The sequence below is a fragment of the Dermacentor variabilis genome, unplaced genomic scaffold, assembly GCF_050947875.1.
Source record: "Dermacentor variabilis isolate Ectoservices unplaced genomic scaffold, ASM5094787v1 scaffold_13, whole genome shotgun sequence".
Classification (NCBI taxonomy): domain Eukaryota; kingdom Metazoa; phylum Arthropoda; class Arachnida; order Ixodida; family Ixodidae; genus Dermacentor; species Dermacentor variabilis.
In genome coordinates, this window is record NW_027460291.1 from 36,896,956 (window position 1) to 36,923,436 (window position 26,481).

Sequence of the window (26,481 nt, forward strand, 5' to 3'; positions counted from 1 at the left end):
TTCTGCAAATTTTTTACCTGTTGCATGAAATGCCGTATTATAGCTGCCTGTTCTGTAGCAATCATACTGATGTCCTTTATCTGGTTGTGAGTTTGGCTAAGATTATTTTTCACTTCCATCAGTATGTTCTCATTCCCTTCGCGCCTGACTTTGAAATTAAAGGTTCCTGCCCACTGCCTTTAATATGTATCGTTTAATATGCATATGACTTTTAATATGCGTCAAATCATGCACTTGCCAAAGAGTGTAGTTCTTCAGGGTCCACTTTGGGCACATTCGTACTTTGCATTTGAAACAAACCTTGGTAAGCTCAAGGAACTAGTGACACCAGCCAAAGGTGTTTCATTGCAAATTGTTGAACGTTTGCTGATGAGTAACAGCAGCAAAAAACTGAAAGTATTTGCCTCCATGCAAACACAGAAATTCACGTCAAAAGCTAAGAAAGCCTCATGCAAGAAAGCAGTGCTGCAGTTAGGCAAACCACGAGAACGGCGTGAACCACTTCTTGGCTTTGGTAAATCTAACCTTCGTGACATTGTAAGTATTGCTATTGTTGAACACGACAGAGTTGAAGTCTGTGGGTATGTGTTCCACAGTGAATAGTACAGCAGGCCACACAAGACAGATTCCACAGCTCTCATGACCTCATAGAGTTTGTTTGTAAAGATTGAGCACACGGTGTCCTTTAAGGACACATCAGCTAACCTAAGGTATTTTGCAGCATGCAAAATATTTGTAGTAACGCCAGCACTCATGACTGCACATATCTTGAAAGCACACCAGCTGCCCCAGAAGAGCCTTGTAGAAATACTCCCAGGAGCTTTGCTATTATATATATATATATATATATATATATATATATATATAGAGAGAGAGAGAGAGAGAGAGCGACTTCAGGGACAAAACCTATTTTGTAAAAGTACTGCGAAAGGCTTTGCATGTAAGTGATTGATCACTTGTTTTTTCTACATGCTACCGGCCTCCGTCTACCACCTTTTGCTATAATCTTCATGACGCCTTAAACATAATATATATAGTGTGTAAGATATGCGTCAAAGAAAATTTTTTTCATCTTGCAAAGTTCGTAATAACACGAAAGACTTGGTCAGCTATAAAATTGCTTCTGACACATCCAAAAAATATTTATGGGATGCTAATTATCAGTATTTTAACCTTGCAATGCCAAGCATATCACGTTTGCTTTGCTTGATGCTTCAATATTCAAATTTAAGCATTACAAACTTAATGCATAGCCTATTCTAGCATTTTTGATGTACTGGAGTGAGTTTTCACTTGTATATATTTCAATTATTAATTAAGTAATTACTATAGCAACTCAGATGTTGCTCAAATAACATTTATTTATTTTGCTCAAATGTATTCTACATGGCCAGAAACAAAGCTGCTCAAGTTTTCGCTTTGTTTGGACATTATGAGGTTAATGAATCTTTGCTGTCTGTGATTAAGAGAAATCCTAAGAAGTTTTGCAGTGTTGCAAGATTTATTTTTATGGATTTTTCGACATCACTGACATCATGCGGACCTGATGGTACAAACACAAAACTGCATAAAAATACAAATACTCCCTCAGTTATCAAGTGTTAAATCTCAAGAATGGTGGTTTAGGCAAGGCAGTTTTTCGTGATGTTCTTTTGACATTAACACAACTCTAAGTGAAGGAAAAATAGGGAAAAAGATGGGACAACTGTTTATTACATGATACCTGTGAATTGGTTTTATACTAATGTGCAAAACGAAAACTACTCATGCAGCCCTTTCTGACAGACCAAGAAATATCAACTCCTTGCATAATAAAGGTGCAGCCGGCAAGCTCACACGCCATTCTGAATCATGCTATGGCTTCTGCTTTTGTAATCTCGCTTGTAAGCCGATCGTAACTATTACAAACCTTGGATCTGCTGAAGTCGTTTGTGCAGGCACAAGTCTTGCATCATGCAAAAAATCAGTTTTTGTTGGTATTTTGTCACATGTCACATGATCTGATCTTGTTCACTCAGTATAAAAGCACTTTACAAGTGACATCTAATAAAATGTTCAAAGTTTAGCGCACCTCTTCTTTTTCTTAATTTGCCTATTTTTCATTCAATCATTCTGAGTTCCACTAGTGTAAAAAACACTTTGGCATGGCAAGTTACCTGGAGAGTGAAAGAAATGTTGCCCGATTCCACGCCATAAATGTTACGAAAACACTCAGCAGCTAACCGTTGTCCCATCTAGTTGTTTCCATTGAAATTTGAGCGTTCAAGCTGTTTGATAAATAATCGTGTAGATTTTCTGCATTTAGTTTCTTGAGTCTTCTCTCCTTTACTCCATCCCACCATAGCTTTTGAAAGTATTTCTTGATGGCTTTGACATAAACCTTACGCTCTTATGCTTTTGCAAAGCAGTTGTCAGAACTGTTTGCTTTATAATGTGGGTAGCTAGAACATTGACCATTCAAACTGTTTACAGTATGTGCGTCCTAATAGTCATTGCTTTTCCCTGTTTTCCCTCTGCCCTACCCTGAGACTCTGCTTGTGCCCTTGTTACTTTTGACGTGCATAAGATTTGCCTGGCAACTCCACATCATCAATTAAACTTTGCTGGTGATTGCATACCAGAACAAGCAATATGAAAAACTGACCTTAATATCATTTCTAAATGATTTGAAGTGAAAGATGGCCACACAGATAAATGCAAAATGTGACTTTTATGTTGAAGCACATTGTCCTCTTATTCTGTAGTATACAACAATGCCCAATTCTTCTGTTATATCGTAAATGTCCTGCATTAAATCTAACACCCAGCCTCTCCTGGCATGGGCAGGCCACATCTATTTTTGCCAACACTAATAGGATGCACGGTTCCATAAATTATTTCATGGCACCTGTATCCACCAGCACTTGAGTTGCACTGCATAAAGCATTTGTATGCTTGAAAATTGAAATTGAATGTATAAGTATGGCTGCCCCATTCTTCACATTATTGCTCTTGAAGCTATGCAGAGCCGCGATGCTTGATTATTCTTGTATATAACTGTTCATCTCATGCAACATACACGGATTTCACAGTGAATTAATTGCATATGTTAGGTTGCTGACATGCCTATATTTGCCATGCAGTAAATCAAATTATTTCATTTCTGGAACATATGTACTGCAATTGCCTTGCGTCATATATAGCAGCAATAAACACTGTTTAGGTATTTAAGAACAAGTTACTTAGGCTCTATCCTTATTTAATAGCTACTTATGTATTTTGCCATAATGTCTCACATCACTAGTGTGCTCATTACATACATTTATACAGTAATGGAGTAGAAAAGAAAGTTGTGTAATAAACTTGTTTATCATGTTTCAATGCCACTTCGGATCGGATCGGAAAACATTTATTGGGCTCTAGAAAATAGATTTTCGCGGCTTCAGACGGCCTCTTCCATCTTCTGATGGATTCTTCTGTCTGCAATCACAGGGTTGGTGCCCTAGTCCAAGGCTCCACTGAGTATGGCCAACCCGCGAGCTCGCTCTACTAGGCGCTTTTGGCCGTTCAAGCTTACACTGGAAAGCATACTCTCCCACTGTTCCGCACTCGGGTTTTTAATTTTATAGATAGTTGGGGACTCAATATTTTGACAGGCCCATGATATGTGGTACAGATCTGGTTTCTCTCCGCACCATGGGCACTTAGCCTCATATTGTGTAGGGAAAATTTTATTCAGAAGGTTTAGATTCGGGAAAGTACCCGTCTGCAGTTGTCGCCATGCAACAGCATCCTCTCTGCTTAGATCCTTATCCGGGGGTGGGTACTTCAGTCTGACCCCTTTATAATAATTTAGGATATCTGAGTAGCCCATGGGTACTGACTGTTTCCTCAAGGCTGGATGTGTCGGACGCCCGGTTGGTATGCCCTCGAGCTATCCTATCCGCCTCTTGGTTCCCTGTTATACCAGTGTGCCCTGGTACCCAGATTATGGTATGCTGAACTTTGTTTCCCGGGTCGCATGAGCAGAGTATGTGGCGTGCTCTGCGCCCAATTCTGCCGTTTGTATAATTACGGCATGCTGCTTGAGAGTCTGTTATTATTGTTATGGGCCTGCCAGATCGATAGCCCTCCAGTGCTGCCAGAACCACAGCTCCCTCTTCGGCCTCGACTACCGTGCAGTCCTGCTGGTGATCTCCTTGAAGTCCGAATTAACCACCGACGCCACTGCTCTGCTGTTGTGTGTTCTGTCTTTGACGAACGTTGCCGCGTCCGTATACCTTGTGTTGTCCTTGTTCGCCAAGGTTCTCTGCACGTACTCCGCTCTTGCTTCTCTACGCGCCTTGTGCAGGTTCCGGTCCATATTCTTGGGTATCGGTGCGACTCGCAGTGTACTGCGATACTTGTCCGGAATGGCCTCGGTACGCTGGATCTCTTGGATCATGTTGCCGCCGCCATATCTTCACAGGAGCACCCTTCCCGTGGGGGTCTGCATCAACCTACGTGCCTGAGAGCATAGTAGTGCTTCTCTTAGTTCACTGAAGGCAGTGTGCAGTCCCAGGGCCAGCCGTTTCTCGGTCGATGTGCGCTGCGGCAGGTGAAGTGCAGTTTTGTACGCCTTTCGCAGTATGGCGTCCGCTTGTTCTTCTTGCTTGATGCATTTGTGGTAGGGAAGGCTATACACCACTCTGCTAACCACGAGGCTGGTGACTAGCCTAAGTGTGTCGCTCTCCTTCATACCGTGTCTCTTGCTAGATACTCTGTTGATCATACGGGCTACCTGCATGGTGGCAGTCTTCAGCAGTGTCAGAGTATGATTGCACCGTTGATTGGACTGCAGCCACATCCCCAGGATCCGAATGGTGGTCTTCTCCGGAATGCGTTGTCCCGCGAGGTATACGTTGAGGCTGAGCTCATCGCTTGTAGGGACCGTTCGATTTTGTTTGCCTCGCCACACCCTTAGGAGCTCGGACTTCTCCGTCGAGCAGGTGAGGCCCCTGGCCCTAACGTAGGTTTCTACGCGGGTGGCCGCTTTTTGCAGGCACTCTTCTTTTTCGCTGAGCGATCCCCGGTTCACCCATACCGTGATGTCATCAGCGTAAATGGCGTGCCGTATGCCTTCAAGCTGTTCGAGTTGTCTTGCTAGCCCGACCATTGCGACGTTGAAGAGGATGGGGGAGATGACCGACCCTTGAGGAGTTCCCTTGTTTGGGGTGCGAAACTTCTCTGATCTGACTGCTCCCAGGCCGATTGTTGCTGTCCGGTTAGAGAGGAAGGCCTTGACGTAGCCATGAATCCTTCTGCCACAGTTCAGGCTATCCATTTCTGTGAGTATGGCTTCGTGGCTGACATTGTCGAAGGCTCCTTTAATGTCCAGTGCCATGATGACGTGTTCGCTGTTTCGTGGGACGTTGCTGAGCACCTCCTCCTTGAGCTGGAGGAGCACGTCTTGCGTCGATAATTTAGAGAGGAATCCAAACATGCTGGGGGGGTACAGCTCGTTGTCCTCCATATAATTTTGTAGCCTCATTGTAACCACCCGCTCGTACAGCTTGCCTAAGCATGACGTGAGAGAGATTGGTGTAAGATTTTCTACTTGCAGTTTTTCGCCAGGTTTTGGAATCATCACTACCTCCGAATGCTTCCACTCCTCGGGTACTGTCTCCTCCGCCCAGTGCTTGTTGAGATAGTCAGTAAGTTCGACTACCAGCTCATCACTGAGGTTGCGAATCAGCGCGTTTTTTAGCGTGTCTGCGCCTGCAGCTGTATTCTTAGTGGTATTTCTTATTGCTGCGTATACTTCCTCCTTGGTTATAGGCCTGTCGAGATCGGAATTTTCTTTCCCCTTGTAGCACTCCGTGTAGGCTGCTGGGTCACCGTCCCCGAAGCACTTGTGCCTTACTCTTTCTATGAGCTCATACTCCGAGCCCTGAAACTGGTGAACCAGCCTCTGTATGACCTTGTTGTTCTCCGACTTGGTTTTAGTCGGGTCCAGGAGTGCTTTGAGTATGCTCCACGTTCGGGCGGTACTCAGGGTTCCGCTTAAGGAATTGCTAAATTGCTGCCAATTTGCTCTCGCCAATTGTTCCGCATACTCTTCTGTCTTTTGCGTAATTTCCGCAATCTTCAGCTTTAGCTTCCTATTAAACTTCTGTCTCCTCCACCTTTTGGTCAGGCTCTGTCTTGCCTCCCATAGCCGAAGCAGTCTAGAGTCAACCTCCGGTATTTGCTCTGTGCGGTCAATCTCCTTGGTGTACTCGCTTTGCCTTTCCTTCAGCATATTCCCCATTCCTCGATTGACAGTATCGCGCCCAGCGGATGTCCATCACAGGCTTGTCTAAAGGCATCCCAATCCGTTATTTTTGCTGTACCTATCCGACGCTTTACGTGAGCCATTCCGATTTGCGTCTTGATGATGTAATAATCACTACCCAGGCTTTCCAGCATATTTTCCCAGACCGCCTGTCTCGCTCTTCTTACGAAGGTGAGGTCAGGGCTGGTGTCCTCCTGGACGCTGTTTCCCATCCTGGTGGGGACCTCTGGGTCCGTTAAGAGTTGGCAGTTTATGTTTTCAGCCGCCTCCTTGACTGTCGTACCCTTTTTATCGGTGGTCTTGCATCCCCAGCTAGGATCCTTGGCGTTGAAGTCTCCAACGATTACGAGCGTGTTGTTTTTAGCCAACCTGCTCACACCGTGGAAGAGGTGCGTGAATTTGCCCTTCTTCTGCTTTGGAGGACTGTATACGTTTACAATAAAAGTACTTCCCCCGTTCTTCTTTTTCGGTATAATTTCGGTAATCTCATGATCTATGTCTGTGTCAGCAATCTTGTCGTGTGCTATGGCGGCAAGGGTGTTGCTGATCAGAATGGCTGTTCGACCAGTGACCTCGTTTGCTTGGCATGTATACCCCTGTAATTTTGGCGTGAAGCCCCAGGTCTCTTGCAGAGCAATGACGTCGGGCGGAATTAACTGCTTGTTGATGAACTGTTGTAATTGTCCTTGTTTTCTTCGGTAGCCTCTGCAATTCCACTGCCAGATTTCAAGTTTTTCGTTTTTGCCTTCTTTTATTGGGTCTGGCCATGATTAGTTATCTGAATACAGGACTAATGTTGGACGTCGCTGGTCAAATTTGTCTTTGACCCCTTGTGTTCTTTCTTGTTTACGCATGTTGCGTGTGTCTGTGTTTTGCATCTCTATTCGTTGCTCTATTATGTTGAATTTCTGTCTCATCTCTGCCATGAACTTGACAAAGTATTCGGGTGCTTCTGATGCCTGTTCTTGTGGATGCGATGCCCTGTGAGGGGCTCCCGATTGGAGGTCCTTAACTGCTCTCATTAGCTCTTCAATCTTTTTATCCTGCTCCTCTACCTTCTGTCTGAGGACCTTATTTTCTTTTTCTAACTGAGTCTCGTGTGTACTGATGTTATTTCGACTATTGTTACCCGAGTGCGGAACAAGCGATTTGGTAGGGCCTGCATCCCAGCTCACCTTGCCGTTGTTAATGTTGTTGTTGGGCTTCTGCTTCTTCTGGTGCCGCTGCTGCTGCGGCTGTTGCTTGCCTCCCTTGATGCCTTGGGACGACTGGGGAGCGTTGGTCCGTGATCGGCTTCGCGAACTGTTCCGTGAACGGCTCCGCGAACTCCCCCTCCACTCCTGGCTCTGGTTCCGGGATTGGCTCTGGTCGCCCTCTGAGCTGAGCCATCTCTTCCGATGCTGCTGCTGCTGCTGCCCGCTCCGGTTCTTTTGGCGGCTTTGCCGCCCGTCATAGGCCGGCCCGCGAAGCTCCTTGAACTGCTTCAGGCGCTCCTTGCAGTCCCTGGACCCGGCGGCATGGTCGCCTCCACATACCAGGCACTTTGGCTGGCATTGATGTCCTTCGGCGGGTTCCGTGCTCCGCACTGCCTGCAGGCCTTGGCATCCAGCGTCGGACATACGTCAGATCTGTGGCCTTGCTGTCCGCAGTTGTAGCACACTTGCGTCGTCGGTCGGTATGGGTGGCATTTGTATTCGCCTCCCCACCAGTTGACCATCCTGGGAATGAAGGGTCCGCCGAAGGTAATGAGTGCTGTCTTCGACTTCCCCAGCATTCTGGCCCCCAGTATGGTTACACCCTGGGTGCGCAGTGTCAGGTTTTCCATCAATTCTTCTTCCGTGGTCCCGGCGTCTATCCCGTGGATCACGGCACGCTTGCAATCTTCAGGTGTCGCTACGTAGGTGTTGACTTGAAAGGAGCGTCCTCCGAAACTCAAGCTGGTGATTCCTCGAATTATCTTCACGGTCTCGTCGCTTGGTGTACTCGCTATTATGATGTTGGTGCCTAGTCGCAATCTGGTGATAAAGTCCTTGCCGCCTCTAATCTTGTTTCCGCAGGCCGCACCGATGGCTTTCGCTACATCGGCTCCTTGTAGTGCCTTCACCGGCAATCCATCGTTCGGTCTAATAATAATCTTCGCGTCATTTTTCGGGAGCGGTGGCGCCCGTTGCCTAGGCCGCTGCGTTGCTCTCCCTCCGATTGAGTTTGGCGCGCTCGCGCTTTCCGCGCAGGTAGCTGCGTCGCTCGTTGTGACGGCACTCGCCGGCGCCATCTTGCCATTGTTTGCCCCTGTCTGGGGCTCTCCGTTCTTCAAAATGGCGGCGTTCCGTAAACCGCGTTTTTGGGCCTTAATTTGGCGCTTCGTCAGGAAGAGTGTCCAATCGTACTCACTCTTCGGATGATTTGTTGGGTCCGCTGCTTCATGAAGCATAAAGGCGCCTTCGTAGTCCTCGGTTTCCGCTGCCTCTAGGTCGGAGGTGGCCTCGAGGTGGTCGGCTTCCATTTCTTGAGCTTCGAGCGGATTTTCGGCGACTCCGTTCAGTGTTGATTCAGAATTCGGCAAATTCGTGTGGCGGAGACCGATTTCAGGCTGCGTCGATGCCATGGTGTCGGTCTTGCTGCCCGCAAGCGCCGTCAAAGCGCTGGACCTTACATTAGGCCCAGCGCCTGCGCTCCGCTCGGCCACGCGGGAGGCCTCAAAAGTCTGATAAAACCCCAAAAAACGGGCCTATCGGCTTGAAACTGGTATCCAGGTGGTCGGAAACTTGAGCGGTATCAGACACAACCAGTGGTTGATGGCTCGTTGATGGGTAGCGGTCCGAATTGGTCGAAAAATGCGGAGCCCATGCAACGCACGGCCAGCGTCTCGCGACCTTCCCAATACCACTTAACACTTATCTCAAGACATTTGAACGTTTATTTGGTGCTGTTTCCTTGTAATCCGATTAGTGTATACTTTATTCACTATATCAACCTTGTAATTATGTGTTGTGTTAAAGTGACCGCAAGAGAGTCTATGCCATCCGGGTCATGAGGGTACAGAAAGCAATAAAGAAATCTTGCATCGGTCAAAAACCATTTGTTAAAATTTTCCACTGTTGTTTTCCTGTCCGACTTATTTTGCCTCATACTGACACGTGTACTTATCTTTATCGGGCGACCACGTTTCGCCGCCTAACAAGTGTTATCGCACAGCGCGGGACGCGCCCGCATATATCCGAAGTTTCTGGAAAGTTATCGATGCTTCTATCCGCTGTCTGTTGTCGCCGAACATTGTGTTATCTGATTTCATCGCGTGACTCGAATGGTGTAGAACTTTGTCGAAGGTATGCGGGTCCCAACTATTAGTCCGGAACATTCGACGACTGCTGTATAAAAGCCGACGCGCTTGACCCGCTGATCAGATTTTCGCCGATCGCCGACCGTATTCGCCGCTATCGTTGTGCTATAAGTGTAGCCTGTTTTTGTGGGCACAGGTTCGCCCAATAAACGTTAGTTTTGTCTTTCACAGTATTACTACTGTGTTCTTCAACGTCATCACAACGTGACAATACTATTTGTCAGCAAATTCATTTTTTTGTGCCTGCGCAACTAGTGCACGCATCCCATTTCGATTTATATGTGGTCTTTTCATGGCCTCCAAATGAAACAGTTGCATCCAGTTTTGGTGTCTCCTAAGTGAATGAATATTGTTTTCCATTTGAAAGCTAAAATGGCATGTCATGCTTTAATAAGTCCACCTGTGTTTATAACGACCGGCCATACACGCGCTTCTTCCAAATAGGTTTAAGTTCATTTTCCAAACTGAATTATTGAGTATAAGTAAGACTAGCTGCTCCTGTCTTTGTAAGCACTGCATGCTACTTGCTTTCAGTTAAACTACTCATCACCATCCCATTTGGATCCTAAGTGGAACCAGCTGCTACTGGTACAACTGGCCAATGTTTCAGTTGGGTGTTAACTGGAACCAGTTGCTACTGATACAACTGGTGATGGTTCCAGTTGGAACGCAATTGGAACCAGTTGATCCCTCTACAACTCGTGAAAGTTCCAGTTGGATCCCAATTGGGCCCAGTCACTCCCCCTGTAACTGGAAATAGTTCCAGTTGGATCCCAACTGGAGCCATTTGCTACCCAGGTGGTTTCTAACTGGGACCAGTTGTATTTGGAAAGATTGGATGCGCTTTGTAGATGATCACAAGGAAGAAGACGGGACAGGCGCAAACTAACAACTGAGGTATCCAACTGAGGAAACCAACTGAGGGACCAGTTGGTTTGCAGCTCAGACCAGTTGATCCCAGCTGAGAGCACTTGGATCCCAGTTGGAAATTTTCACTTGGGTGGTTTCTGAAGGTGCTCTACAAATCTGCGCATCATACTTGGGGTCCTAGCAGCCAACAATGAAAAAAGTTGGGTAATTAAACTTAATTATTTAGTGAGTTTTGGGGAAAAAAATGTTGAGTTACTATAGGCTATTGCGAATAGTATGCGCTCGGTTCAATTCACTTCCGACGCGCCTTACATTTTTAAATTCTTGGCTCAAGTTATGTGGGACACCCTGTATATCAGCGACTGGTTAAGTCCACAAGGCGAAAGGCAGGCCCAGATATAAGGATCAGATGTTCGCGCGAGAAAGACCGCTGGCATTTTTTCGCGGCTCCGCGACCGACGCGACCATAGTAAACATGGCGTGGCTGCCCCGGCGACGCTGTTGCTATGGTGTACTGGAATAGGGCAGTGTTTCGTCCGGCGACGAAATCGTGCCTCTTTTTGCGATGACGGCCGGGGGTGCTGGAGCATGCTGGTCTACTGCAGCGCCACCTGTCGCTGCAGCTTGTAGCCAATGCTGGCAAAAGGAAAAATAATGGTGCAAGAAAGGGCCTCCAGGATTGGTAGTTATTATTGTCGCGGAGGTCATGCACGTACGTACGGAGCTCGCTGATTGCTTGCTGGGGTTTTTCCTGCCGCATTCGCACATTCTTTACGTGCATGGGCAGCGCTAAATTTCTAAATATCTTTGTGTGTGTGTGTCTGTGTGTGTGCGCGTGCGCGCACGCGCGCGTTTGTGTGTTTGTTTTTTTCAGTAAAACCTGGCGACCGCCTTTCTGGCTGATGCAACATGAAAGGAATCCCATGTAACCCACCAGGCGCAGTGCAGGTGCTCCTTCCGGGCTTCTTATCGTCGTGTGTTTCGAAATACTAAAAAGATATGCGGAACTTACCGAGTGGAACGAGTAGACGAGTGTTTGTCTTCTACAACCGAAGCGCTGAACAGACGATCAGTAATACTGCATGATCTGTGGTTGGAAGCGTGCAAGCTTAGACGCCGTTTTGATGTATCCTAACAGTTTGTAGTGTTTATTCTTTGTGAATTATATTAATTTCAATTGTTTTGAGAGCGTTTTAGTTTATAAATGCCGAAAGTTTTGCCCAACATGTTTAAATTTCGCGCGCTAGGCACGCCGGTCGATCGCAGCGCCCTACTGGTGGCACCATCGCAGAAGTGTCCCCGGTTCTCCCATTGTTTTGCTGTACGCACGACACACTACCCCATTCCACTACACCATACTGTCGCCGCCTCGCGGATCGAGTTCAGTGCATATCCCCTGTAGAAAACCGCACTTGGTGCTTTTCAAATTTTTGGACGTAATGAAAAACGAGAATTTGTGCTACTTTATTATCATGAGCCATAAAATGTGCCGACCAGAGTATGCGATGCATATACTGTACGGGGAAACAAAATTTAATTATATTTATGGAGCACGTTTGGACAGACGTGGGCAGACGGAACAGCAGAGCAGAGCAGTTTCTCGCCGTCCGCTTCGAGAAGTCAGAATCATGACTTTGTAAGTTCTGCAGTTACTTCACTGCTCCTCTACGATGTAAGTGTTCAGTCGTAAGTGTTCACTGATTACTGTTTGAGCGGAGGAAGCGGGCGCAAAGGGCGGAAAACGTTTAATTGGGCAGAATTACAAAGTACGGTCACATTGTACGAGGCTGAGAAACCTCTGCTCTCCACTCTTGTCCGGAAAAACGTCCAACGGCTCTCAGGGTGGCTTGACCTGGTTTCTGAATACAGCTATGTTTAGATCTGAAGCTCACATCCAACCCCACGTAGAAGTTCAAGTCAACTTGGAAAAGAAAAACTACTCGTGCATTGACAGGTCAGTCTTGTACATGTAGGGGCTGTGTGCGATGACGCAGGGGTCGACTTGGAGGGTGGGCCGAGGCTTCATCTACGGGTGAAGATGGGGTATGTGCGTCTACAAGTTCAGCGGAGGCGTGAGCAGGGACGTGGTCCTCGGGCGGCGACTCGGCGGAGTCTGAAGTAGGGCGTTCATCTCCCTCAGTCGGCTAGGCCAGGATTGGGTCGAAGTATGGTGGACGGTACCTCTTCATCTGGCTTACATGAACAACTCGAGTATCTTGTCTAGACAGTGTGGAGTTGGCTACCTGTCGAACGTCGTAGGTGACAGGAGTTCGCCAGCGTGTGAGTTGGTATAAGTCTTTGAACTTGGGAGCAAGCTTTTCTGGTCCCTGTAGGATAGGCTCTTGTCGTCGTACCCATACAAAGTCGCCAATGTCAAATGATGCATCGCAGTGGGTCCTGTCATATATTGCTTTTCGAGTTTCTTGCGCCTGTTCCGAGTTACTGACTGCTTCGCTTCGCCGGTCTGGCAGTGTCAGGAGCCTTTCGCTGAGGTTAGAGGCTTGATGTGGGCGGACTTTTTGATGTGGCAGCTTTGGTATGAACCCAAACAAAAGTTCGAAGGGCGGAAAGCCAGTGCTTCGATGGTGGGTTGTATTGACAGCGAAAGCGGCTTCTTCAAATTTTGTGACCCAAAGTGACTGATCACCATCGCAAAGTTTCCGAAGTACTGTCACGAGTGTTCCATTGGCATGCTCAAGTCCGTTGCTGGCAACACGATGTGCTGCCGAAAAATGCGTGTTCACATCATGCATGCGCATGAAATTCTTGAAGAGGTGAGACTCAAATGACTTGGCATGATCGGAGAGACAGTCGTCAGGGGCTCCAAATCTGTAGAACAACGAATGCAAGTGCTTCAGCGCATGTTTGGTTCAGGTTGTGGGCACCGCCGCTGGGACGATGTATCTGGTTGTGAAGTCAATGACGTTGAGGATGTACTTCTGTTCCTGGCATTGTGATGTGGTCAAGAGCTATGGCAGTGAAGGGAATCTCAGTAGTAGGCATGTAACTCATTGTGCCAATTGAACGTGTGGTAGGCCGGTTGTGCACCTGGCAAACTTGACAGGCGTCAACATACTCTTTCGTAGTAGCAGCCATCTTCGGCCACCAATAGCGGTCTTTGATTTTAGTGAGGGTGCATGACACACCCATGTGCCCATAGGCATCATGAGCAAGTTCAAGAACTTACTGTTGCATCTTGGCTAGGACAACAATTGTGTACAGGTCTGGGCTCACAACCCTGCAGAGGATTTCATTGGCCACAACAAAGTTCTGGTTCTCCTGTCCTGACAGATGCACGGATGGCCTTGCATATTTCATCTTCAGCTTGCATTGTGATGAGGGTGTGGACTTGAGACACTGTGGCGCATAAGTAACGTGAAAGCATGTCAGCCACATGGTTCTGACGTCATGGTCGATGTTCAACAGAGAAGTCAAACTCTGCTAGATCGAGTAGCATTCCTGTGAAGCGTAATGTCGAAACTTCCCTGTAATGGCCCAATGCACGGCCAAAGGTTCCCAAACGTTTCTGGGCAGTTTACGCTCAGGTTCTGTGAGCAATCGGCTGGTATACTCGATCACAGTCTCTTTGCCGTCTTTCTTTTGGGTAAGCACTGCCACAAGGGCTGAAGCAGATGCGTCTGTGGCAACTGTCGTAGGTGCATCAGCGTCAAAAGGGTCCAATATTGGCGCTAATGTTAGTGCAGAGCGAATAGTGTCAAACGCCCTCTGGCACTCAGGTGTTCACTCGAACACGACAGTCCGAATGGCGGCTTGGAGAGGCGCAACAATCTTCGAAAAGTCACGTATGAAGCGTCTGTAGAAGTTGGCTGTTTGGAGCTAAGAGAGCATCTATTTTGATGTTTTGGCACCGATATTTGCAGGAGTGCTTTAATCTTTGAGGGCTCTGGTTGCTTGCCTTGTTCCGAGATCGGAAATGCGATAAACTTCACCGAAGAAACAGCAAACCTGCACTTCTTCAGGGGAACCTTGAAGCCGGCCCGCTGCAGGAGAGTCAAGGTCTCCTCCAGAAGTTCTACGAACTCCGACAAGGTGTTGGCAATGATGATGAGGAACTGACAAGGTGTTGGCGAAGATGATGATGTCGTCCAGGTATGTGCGTACACCTGATGTGGACTGTCGAGGCTTTAGCTGACGAAAGCTTTTGTGCATCGCCTTTTGAAAGGTGGATGGTGCGTTCCTCAACCTGAACGGCATTCGCGTCCATTTGAAAGAACCCTGGTGCGTGATAAATGTGGTTTTCTTTTGGTCTTCATCTTTCACTCTGATTTGCCAGTATGCATAACACAAATCCAAGACCGCAAACAGGGAGCTTCCAGCAAGGTAATCAAAAATCTCATCAGCCCGGGGAAGTGGCTGCAGTACATTCACTGTCATATGGTTCAGAGGTATATAATTCACGCACAGCCTCTTTTTGTCGTCTTGCGTCACTACCACTGCTGGGAAGCCCCATGGGCCACAGGATGGTCGGATGATGTCCCTTTCAAGCAGAGTCGCTGTCTGACGCTCGAGAAATTGTCTATCGCTGGCTGTGTAACGGTACGGCTGTCGACCTTAGGGCTTGGCGTCAGGCACCAGCTTGATCTCGTGTTCGATGCCTTCATAGAGACCGTTGTCTTCGGGGCTGGTATGAAAAGACCAGCATGACGTTGTACAATGCGCTTCACGGCTGCTTGTTCTTCGGGATTGAGCTGAGCTCCGAGGCAGATGTCAGTCAGGGGATTGTCAGGGACGTTATCAAGTGGGTCTGAAGGCAACGGGCTGGAGGAGCTTGTCTAGAGTGGGCTTGTGGGGCATGTCGTTTCCAGTTGGACTAGGGCCACCTTGTTGAGCTGGCTCCACAAGGGTTCATTCTCATCCGGCTCATACTCGAATTGAAGTGGCTCTGCCGTGGGCTGCGAGGTATCAAAACGTGACAATGCAGATATCAAAATTACTGCATTTGACATTCTTGGCAATAGTTCCTCTTTGCACTTCACGACGACGTTGGTAGATGGCTGGCAGATCACAGGCAGCTTCGGAGGTTTGAAGTGGAGTTCAGCTTGAGCTGCGTAAAACCAATCCTCTCCTAGAATGAGGGGAAGGGCGTTCCGTTCAAGGATGGCTGCTTCGACAACTGCAGATGGAGGTCCAATGGTGATCCTCAAAAAGACATATTCTTCCGGCATGACGGAGCTTCCGCCGACGACAAGAAAAGGTGACGTGGTCCACGGTTCGATGTTGAGGTTTGATGCTAAGCTTGATGCAAGAATGGTGACGTTTGAGCCGCTGTCTGGGAAAGCACTGATCTCTCCCAGTCCTTTGACTTGAGCGGTAGCAATGACACATCTGAACTTGGATCCATACAGGGTGTGATCGACATGGTCAACACAGGCTGTTGGGGCTTTGGGACATGTCGGCTTGTTGTCACCAGAAGGTTGATGTGGTGTAGTACATTTACTTGCAAGGTGACCCTTCTGTTGACAGTTGTAGCACACCGCATCTTTCAAGTTTTGCCCTCTTCTGTATGCTAGGGCACCATACTTAGCTGAAATGGCTTCGTGCCTCGACTCTTGGTCTGCAAGTGTTAGGCTGTTAATGTGAGAAGGCTGCGTCATGCTTGTGGTGTACTGGAACGTAGATGGTCGAGCAGTCTGTGAGGAGTTCACAGTACGGTCAGTTCTGGCAGTAGCACTCTGGAGCTGGGGGCGTCCTGGCTGTCTTGCGAATTGCTCTGCTGACTGCGGAGATCGAATCAGCAGGCGTGGTCCAATGCTCTATCCACTTCGGATACAATGCTGAGGAAGTCGTCCACGGTACGGGGTTGCTGAACAGCGATGGATGTGGCTACTTGGTCGTCACGAATGCCTTTAACGAGGTATTCGATGCGTTCCTTGTCAGTAATTGGAAACTGGACAGCGTGACATGACCTTGAGCTTTGCAAAGGTGTACTGCTGCAGGCTCTCTCCGGCTTTTTGTGTGAGGGCTGTGACCTTCTGTTGCCCCTGTATGATCGGAAGTTGCTCGCCGAATTGTTCTTGGAGTCCGGCCTTCCAGATGGACCATGACTGTAAGCTGTCGTCTTGTTGAGGCATGCCAGTCTGCTGCGACTCCACGTAGCTTTCCTTGTGCGATGGCGAGGAGAGTTGGGTCTTCTCATCGCGTAAGTCGTTGAATGCGCTCGAGCTCTTCTATGCAGTGCTTGAAAGTAGTAGGGGTGCCACTTCTGTTGAAGGTAGGCAGCGAAGCTGAGAGGCCTGGTAGCGTTGTCACGTGCACTGGGTTCGCGTTACTTCCTATCGTGGTCATCATCATGAAGAAAAGTGAAGAAAAGAAGCGAAGAAAAGCTGCCATGCGCTGCATGTTCTCTTCTGGGTCTGGCGTGAAGGTTGGCATGGCTGGGAATGACATCATAGGCGCTGGTATGGTTGGGAACGACGTTGAAATTGCGGGCACGCATGGCGCGGGTTCGTGATTTGGTGGTGGGTCTTTCGCGGTATCAACCAAAAGTCGGTCGATGAGTTCCTCCTTGCCGGTTGTGGAGAGGCCTCGGCGATGCAGTTCAGTTTTAATGAACTATGCATTCAAGGAGGCGAGGTCTTCTGCGGTAGCAACACGCCAGTTGATGAACGACATCATTGTTGACACGCCGGGCTGGGTAGGCTTAGGAATGGTTTGGCGGTCAACAGGGCTCAGTCGAGGGCATGAAGAGTTACTTGGCGGGCGAAGTGGCTGTGGCAGGTTGAGGATGTCGACTGCGCCATGTGTGAGCGGAGGAAGCAGGCGCAAAGGATGGAAAACGTTTAATTGGGCAGAATTACAAAGTACGGTCACATTGTACGAGGCTGAAAAACCCCGGCTCTCCGCTCTTGTCCGGAAAAACGTCCAACGGCGCTCAGGGTTGTTTGACCTGGTTTCTGAATACAGCTATGTTTAGAGCTGAAGCTCACAGCTGAAAATGGTTGGCTGCCCTGCACGGAGAAGGAGTAGAGGGATAAAAATTGGGAAGGCGCTTAAGCTTCGTCTTTAAGGGTGGAACGCGATAGATTTCAAAGATCCCTGACTGCTTGTCACGCACGCTTCGCGGCAGCCGCAGCTTTCTTGCGGTTGCGCGGAGGCGAGCGCGATGGTGGTGTTGCACGGAACCGTGCGGGCCACGCCGCTCGGAAAAGGGGTTTGTATGTGAGCTTCTGCGCAATAGAATTAAGTTTCGTGGTATATTCAAATTAAATTCCCTCGCTATCATGTCTGAAAGTTGTGTGTAAGTCATACTTTCACAATTTTTCTGACGTATATTACTTTGAGGAGTTCAATTAGTTCAGTAACGCATCTGAACTTCGCAGTGGGCCTCGTGGTTGTGGTTCGGAATGATTTTCCGCCAAGCGACGTGCGGTGCCGACATCAGTTTTTTTTTGTGACACGGGGCCCTTAACACTGTCGCATTAAAACAGAGATTGGAAGGGGATAGAGAGAAAGAGAGACGAGCACGAACAAACCGCGTACACTATAAAGCGGTAGGGGGAGGCATTCATAAAATCTATCGTGAAGGCCCGTAGACCGCAGGAACCTTAGTAATGGGAGTAAGTAAGGCTTCAGCGTGGACGTTCTTTGGGAGCACTGACCTAAAGCGTTTAGTTGTGATAGTGGACGATTGTCCAATTGGTCCAGCACTCTACACATCACGTGTCGCTAGGCACTATATCGCTAGCAGACACATATAAAGCCACTCAACTTTACTCCCCCCGCTCACCTGATATTCCGCTCGATCTGCCTGCGTTCAACGGAATAGCGGATACGTTAATATTCTCTGTTTTCGTTAAAAGCTTTGTCGGCTTATCTTCTTATACACTGTTGAATTTAAAGCGTATATAACGTTAATATGTGTAATCGCCCATCATCATAGTAATTGAACGTCACTTGTACCAGGTGTCCAAGCTAACTTGGACGAAGATTAAAACAAAACGTCAAAAGCTCTATAGGGAAATCGTGCCGACTGCATAGTAGCGGCAGTCGTGTGTTCTTATAGCCAATATATTTTTTCAGCACGAAGTATTAATTAATTAATTGCTTTTAATTATTCAACATTTTGATTATTGCTTGAATCGCAAACATGTAAATTATAAAGTTGTAGGTCATCTTAAATAACCTTCGGATCAAGCATTTATTTTGTCCTGAAGGGCACCTGGTTGTTTTTTCCAATAAAAAACAAAAGCCCGCAAAATACGCGAACTATGAAATAGATGCACGCTCGCACGCTGCTACACTCTTAGGCAAAGTTACACCCTTTGGGGTGTATTCTGCCACAACAATAGTCGTCACCTGCCTTGCTTGCGTTTGCTTTCTTGAAAATGCCGCGCCCGCTACACTGTAAAACAAAATTACACCCTTTGTGTTGAATCTTGCCACACAACAATAAACGTCATCTGTCTTGTCCGCATTTCCTTTCTTTAACGCTGCGAGCCCGGTACTTCCGAGCAACGAACGGCGTGCGCTTTATCAGCATGACATAGCATTGCCGACCGGAATGTAGCGGGCGCGGCGTTTTCAAGAAAGGAAACGCAAGCAAAGCAGATGACGATTATCGTTGTGTGGCAGATATACACCCCAAAGGGTGTACCTTTCTCTAAGAGTGCACTCTAATACAATATTACACCTTTTGGGTTGTATCTTGCCACACAACAATAAACGTCATCTGTCTTTTCCGCATTTCCTTTCTTTAACGCTGCAAGCCCGGTAATTCCCAGTAACAAACGGCATACGCGTTATCAGCATGATATAGCATTCCCGACAGGAAAGTAGCATGCGCGACTTCTGCAGCACCAGTCAGAACCTAGGGCCATGTCTAAGGGCCTGCGCTTGCCAGGGGTGTATAAGATCGGCTAGTTCGCTATCGCGGACAGCCAATTTTTTATGCGAACACACCCGGCACCCTTCGGCCTCCGCGGCCCCAACCCAAAGGCTGCCCTGCTTCCAGCTCTGATACCCCCTCTACCCCTTGGGTGCCCTGGAGATCCTGCGCCGCCTGCTTTATTATAACCTCAGGTGTTCTCCTCAGGCCTCCGGTTGCCGGTTACATGTGCCCTCCTGGAGCAGTTCTTGTAAAAAATGCAGTCTATCGTCACGACAAAAAAATCGACCCGCGAATTATACAACACCAATCAGAACTTTGCCCCTTCAGACACAGCGCTCACCAAATGGGGCGTCGGTGGCCACTGCCTCACCGCGCGGGCAGCCAGCGGCGGAGCGTAAACAAACTCTACCGCACTCCGCAATGCCGGCATGTCTAGGGGACAAACGGGTACAATACGCGCTAAGAAACCTCGTCCGTGGTGCCTAGGCAGAGTCATATATTCAAGGAGCAAATGCCCCCAGATTTTCTTTCTCCCGCCCGCTCTTACTCACGCCTGCGTACAAACGGCTCGCGATCCATCAAATGAACGTATCCTCCGTGTCACCTGTCAGTCACGATGCCGCCGACCTTGTTCACCGAACGCACGCTTGAGAGCAGCACGATACCACTCGCGAGCGCTCCGTCACGTGTTTTTTTTTTCATATTTCGCGGGCTTTCTTTGCACCCCGGAAAAATGGACTACGTGAGACGTATCATACAGCAAGCAACTCGATTGGTGGTTTCTGAAAGTGCTCTACAAGTCGGCGTATCATACTTAGGATCTTCAGCCAATAATGAAAAAGTTGGGCAATTAACCTAATTAATAAGTGAGCTATGCGGAAAACAACACATTGAGTTACTATACGCTATTTCGAATAGTATGCGTACGGTTCAATCCGCTTCCGACACGCCATTCATTTTTAAAGTGGTGGCTCAAGTTACGTGGGGCACCCTGTACACGTTGCTACTATAGCGTTGATTTCCCTCTTTTTACCTTGAGACAGAACAAAGAAACAATCAAATCATCACATCCATAAGAATGTTACCTCTCTTCGAACGTAGCAGCGTGGCTTTTACTTAAGATTTGAAAATATACTCGTCTAATATATCTTACCGTGTTTAGAGTGTAGACACACGTGCCAGATTTTCATATGGTACGATTTGTATGAAACCTTGGGACCGACAATCGCCCCCAGGACCAGGCCACGCACGCGATCTTGAATGCCATGGTGACGCGATCAACTAGAATGAGAGACCTCATAACCGCTTCCAGATTTGCAGCTTTGCAAGAAAACGCTGGCGCTACGAATTTCTGCGGAGTGATGATTTGCAGCTTCATTTCACTAAAGGAACCGCGAAGCCCAAATTCTCAAGCGCGCAACTGCCACGTCACTACTAGACCAACGCGTGTCGCTAGACTGTTTCGCGCCAAATCGTCTTGCCTGACATGAACGAAAGTTTTGGCTATAAAGAATTACCGATCCGATATCTCCCTAGATTCAAGATCGGCTGACTGTGAGGCGGAAACGGTCACTAATGTCGGGTATAATATGGCATTGGCTCCACAGTTGAGGTCTTCGTCGTTGTAACTTCGCTATGGCATTTCGATTTCAAGGGTGCATGCTGGACGTGTGATAGTATTAATAGAAGAATGGCGGCGCGAGAAAAAAAGGAAGAACTACAAGAAACTCTTATATTTGAATTTTTCTATTTTTATTATATTTTACTTGCGTACAAGGTGACACTTGTTCCGATAACTTCAGTATTTGCATCTTTGTTACCGCAATGGTTGAGCTTCTGCTGCGACGTACGAGTCCACTGGGTCTTTTCCCTTCCTGCTCTTCCTGTAATTGTAATAGAAAACAAGAACAAAGGCGTTGTAATTGACGGCTCATTAATAGGAAGCGGTCGCACTGTACTGCTCATGGTGACTGGTTGCAAGGCGCGCAAGCTGCGTTTGCTAGAGAGGAGAAAGTAGCGCGGATTTGGGAGTAACGTTCTAGTGTGGCAGTATGCGAACATATATGTCATGTCCTGTATACATTAAAATACAGTCTATGACTAGATATTGGAAGACGCTACATAGATAAAATTCGGCTCGATTTTGGCAAACGTATGCATAAGTATATTTGCCGTATGGCGACTTCACTGTAGCAAGGTGCTTCGTTTAATTTCATGATATAGGGCACCTCACAAAACACCGAGGCTTCAAGACGTTGTTGTTTCCAGTCATTTTGCACGTGCAAGCAGGAAGCCCCTTGATTTCGATACTTTACAAAGTTGCACTAGTTTTGCTTTTTTTTAAACATACCTGCCTTCAAAAAATTGCGGCACACCCAAATCACCTTCTTGGAATCTGCACACTCCTACGAGTGGATATCTGTTAAGTGGATATCAATTATTTTATTTCTTTGATTGCGACAACTGATCTCGAGTCAATAATTAAAAGGTATTTGAATAGTGCGATTTGTAATGCAAGTAATGTTCGCCAACACTCCATCTGAAAATGTCTAATTGTGTCAACCATCACAGGGAATCTTTTGACGATAATAATAATAATAATAATAATAATAATAATAATAATAATAATAATAATAATAATAATAATAATATGAAGAAGAAGAAGAAGAAGAGGCAGTAGAAGAAACAGCAAGTGCTGTTTCTTCTACCGTTGGACAGTTTGATATCACAGTTAGCTGGGCATTTTTTCCTGTATGATGCGGAGTAACATTTGCATGGACTGATTTTGCCCTTGAGGTGTAAAGTGGCATTGCTGATGCAATAGATGACCATTTCTGTGGCTAAAGTTAGAAGGGTGAGCACAATAAATAACGTATACGGTCACGAAACACCCGCATATTCACGTATTAGTGCACATCTGGGAAGAAAATGAACAGATCACCACGGCGTGCCGCGACTCACAATGCAAGCGTCTTTACACGTAGCACGCTTTAAGAAATCGGCACCGAAACTGCTGAGTCACGTGTGGTGCCTGACATAGCCGTTAATAGTGTGACCTGAGCCCGGCGAGTCATGCCATCAGTGGTCTATAAATCACGCGCGTACCGTGCAACTGGTCCTCCGCATTCAGGTCCTTCAGCGTTGGCTTCCTGTATGCAAATATTTTCAGCGATCGTAAACCTGATAAATGAGAGGTTTTAAGACATCTGACTGCCCGTGGAGCTAGAATGACCAAAGCAGCACGGCATGAAAGCTTTATCTCACAAGAAAAAGAAGGAAAAAGAAAGAAATAATAATTGCCCTTCCATTCTGTGAAGAAGTATGCCGAGCGAAGCTGTAAATGTGTGCCCCTTAAAGGGTCCCTCACCAGGTCTGGCCATTTTGACCTGACAGGGCACGATATTGCACGACAAGGCACATTGCGCGATAACGATCGTGTCTGCAAAGTATTACATCGCTACGCGCCGCGGAAAGATGTGAAATTTCAAACCGGACGCCGTTTTCCTTTCTCCTCGCGGCCGCCTCCCTCCAAGCCGGACGGTGACGTAGTCGTGCCCTGCGTCTACGTAGTCGTGTCCGCGGTGTGACGTCGCTGGTGTTGACACGTGGCCTTGAGAATTATTCAAGACAACATCTGTTATCTGTGCGATCTGTTGCTTGAATTGTCGAATTGAAGTTTAGAGAAATAATAAAACGCACAAACGGAATGTGTGTGTGTGTGTTTTGTTTTATTTCGCACCGAAGCAAGAGAGGTGTACTTCCGCTTCGTCTGCTTGTTCCCACGGTCGTGTGGTCACGTGCGCAGGTACCAAAATAATGCCAATTTCTACCGTGTTCCAACGTGTGATCATGCTCTGCGATAGGCTTGTTCTGCTTCAGTATTCGTGTATCACTGAATTATACCGCTAGCCATGTTCCTTTGTGCACACCGCGCAAAATCGTGCGCTGCACCAACGAGACAACAACTCGCCCGCGACGCTGTCGACGGAAGTGCGTAGCGCCGAAAAAAAAAGCGAGGAGCAAAAAAAAAAACAAGATGGAGGCGGGGCCTGTGACGTATGCGTCACGCGATCCTCGAGGTCCGGTATGGGAGAACGCATGGATGGAATTTCGCTTGCTTAGGCTAGACGGAACGAGTGGAGAGAGCGTCTTGCTTGGCAGTGGAGCCCGCCTGCTGAAATCATGGGTTCGCGGGACTGAAATATTTCTATCTCGACTATTAATGAGCCGATTTGAAATTTTTTTTGGCCGCAGAACGCTGCCCAGACAGCACGTAACAACTTCCAGTGTATAACCAAAATTTGCTATGTGGCCTGGTAAGGGGTCCTTTAATGGCGAACTGCACTTCCGCCGCTAGTCGGCCGGGTATTGCACTATCTTCTGTATCGACGCACGTACAAAAAATTGTTGGTTTTTGCCCACGGAGACAAGTTCCGACAGAACTTAGCCATAAACAGCTTCACTGTGAAAGGAAGCCACGCCTTCTTGGAATTCCCGCGCAGCTGATGGCACATGTGCAAGTCGTCATATGTGTCTATGACTCGGTGTTTCTTCCGTTGCGCCTGGTTTCTCTATTCTATTTTCGCATTAATTCGTTGCACTATAGGGCTTTGTTGCGGTGGTGGTGGTGGTGATATTCCTCGTTCTCGATGAGAACAAGTCTCTCCCCTCAACAACGTCCTCAGCGTGGATGAGTTGGACGACGGCATGGGCCAGCTACCATCTATTTCATGCCCGAGCCCAACCATTACAGCGTGCTTTCTTTATTAACCACATTGCATGACCACTCTTGTATGAACCTTATGTAATGCTAACAGTATAAATAAATAAATAAATAAATAAATAAATAAATAAATAAATAAATAAATAAATAAACGAGTTTCCATTCCGGCTTAGTCGCGGAGCCGTCGTCTGGCTTAGCCGCAGAGGTAGGAACTACTGCTATGCCCAGCGTCACGGCGATGCACAAGCGTACTTGGCCTTCTTGATGTCGTGAAGCGTGTCCGGCAGCGGTTCCTTGAACGTCTCTGGCAGCGGGAGTGACACGAGGATGAGGCAGGCGCACACCGTGATGTCGACCACCTTGGGCACCCACGGGAAGAACACCACGCCCTGGGAAAGAGGAGGAGCGTGCCGCCTTGCGCCAGTTTGCCACTGACATTTTCTTGGTAATGAACGTCATCTTGGATAGATAGACTTAGCTATAGGGGATCAGGCGGAGAGTTTGGAACCACATACTTCCCGCTATACTCTAGTTCAATTATAGTATTTCGGCTGAAGCGCTACGAATTAAGAAGATTACTTTAAGAAGGAAGCAGTCTTCTTTTTCACCACATCTGTCCAATGAGACCTTGCGCGTTCACTTTAATGATAACGAGGAATAAAGTAAGATGAACATAAGCGAAAAGCGAAGTAAAAGACAACGGACAAAAAGATAACACACAGGACTTATACAGGGTGTCCCAGCTGATTCTAGGCAGAATTTAAAATATGCAAATGCCACGTAGCTAGACAGAACATAGGTAATGTTGTGTGCCGTCGCTTGGAGATATACTATTTTTTTTCTTTTCCACCAAATTTGATAATTAGTCTTACTTAATTATTCAACTTCTCAGGTATTATAATTAGATGAAAAGTGTCGATGAGAAAGCTGTAGAGCGACATGAAAAACCCCCGATACAGCTTTCTGTTGCGGAATACGTGCTACATAAAAGTGTTTTTCCGAGCGTGAAAGAAGCCTGGAAATTCACGCAAAGTGCCTCGAGCGGGCAGTCGCGCGGCAATTTTGCGTGCATTTCCGTGTTTTTTTTTATGCTCGAAAAAATACTTTTATGTAGCACGTATTCAGCAACAGAAAGCTGTATCGGGAGTTTTTCATGTCGCTCTACAAGTTTCTCATTGACACTTTTCATCTAACTATAATATTTGAGAAGTTGAATGGTTAGGATTAATTATCTAACTAGGCGGAATGGAAGAAATAGTTTATCTCCAAGCGACGGCAAACAACCTTACCTTTGTTCTGTTCAGCTACGTGGTATTTGCATATTTTTAAACACTTGCTAAAGTTGGCTGAGGCACCCTGTATAGCGTATAAGTTGTTTAATACTTCTTCTAATCTCTGGACGCTGCGCCACTCATTGCGCCAAGCACCGCTCGTTGCTTGGTCCTCAACTCCCTCCCAAGTTTCTTTGTTAGCCTGCACGTTTTGATCCCGTAGATCGAGCAGTTGTCGGGTTAGCGTTCATTCGTGTTCATCAGGACAATTCACTAATTGGCACATTTTTTTCGAACGGCGGGGCGAGTTTAGGCGCAACGAAAGACAACGTGCACAGGAGAGAGCGCTGCAGTGTGTGAGGCGATTCCATTTGCACGACGCATACCAGCTCCTTGGTGAAGGGCGCCAGTATGGCCCCGACGCGGCTCGTGGTGATGGTGAAGCCCATGGCCGTGGTGCGCAGCCTGGTCGGATAGAGCTCGGACATCTGGACCACGTTGACGCAGTGCGCCGCTATCAGGCCCATCTTGGCTAACAGCGCGCTCGCCATCAGCGCCCACGAGGCATCTGCGACCCCGGAACACATAGCTATTCGTCGCTCGCTACTCCGCATTGCTTGCGTAATCCGCGGTAAAGTAGATGCGGTCATTTCATGAAATTATGTCCCTAGAATAGGGGCGAAGGAGCTCAAGTTGCAATTACTCGAACCTATAGCTCTCTCAGAAATTTCGAAGGTCAGAAAAAAAAAAGAATAAGAGCTTTCCTCGAATCCAAGCAGACCGAGATAGCAGTAACCGACAAAAAGCCATAAAACGTAGATGACGTTCGTTAGTTTTTCCCAATGTTCATCGCCAGCCACATGCTTGCGCCAGCTCCCTGTGGGCATCAGTCTGACACTGCGCGCTCGGTGCCAGCGTCTCGCCGAAAGAGAAATTTGAAAAACAGTATGACTGTATTCGCCCTGTACACATTTAAGGTGGTTAAAGTGGCGCACCGTTAGACTTGAGCTGTAGTACTGTGCAGCAGCGGGTGCGGATAGTAATGGCTACAGTATACTGCCTTTTGGGGCTGGCGCTAGCGGCGAACCATTTTTCCAGTTACGACGTGTTTTAATGAGATTGTGAAATCGAAACTCA

The 26,481-nt window shown here is 47.4% G+C and overlaps 1 protein-coding gene across 6 annotated transcripts in view; it reads right to left on the reverse strand.

Annotated features, from left to right (window-relative positions):
* Positions 1–21,090: 21,090 nt before the first annotated feature.
* Positions 21,091–26,481, reverse strand: part of LOC142566854 (organic cation transporter protein-like) — a 119,372-nt gene continuing 113,981 nt past the window's right edge. For 4 of the 6 annotated variants that reach the window (XM_075677760.1, XM_075677759.1, XM_075677756.1 and 1 more), the window contains 3 exons: positions 25,731–25,912; positions 24,326–24,462; positions 21,091–21,233 (listed from right to left, as the gene is read on the reverse strand). In XM_075677760.1, the coding sequence (XP_075533875.1) occupies positions 21,167–21,233; positions 24,326–24,462; positions 25,731–25,912 (386 nt within the window). In that variant the 3' untranslated portion in view covers positions 21,091–21,166. The remainder of the gene's footprint in view (positions 21,234–24,325; positions 24,463–25,730; positions 25,913–26,481) is intronic. The other 2 variants (XM_075677758.1, XM_075677761.1) reach the window with 2 other exon arrangements.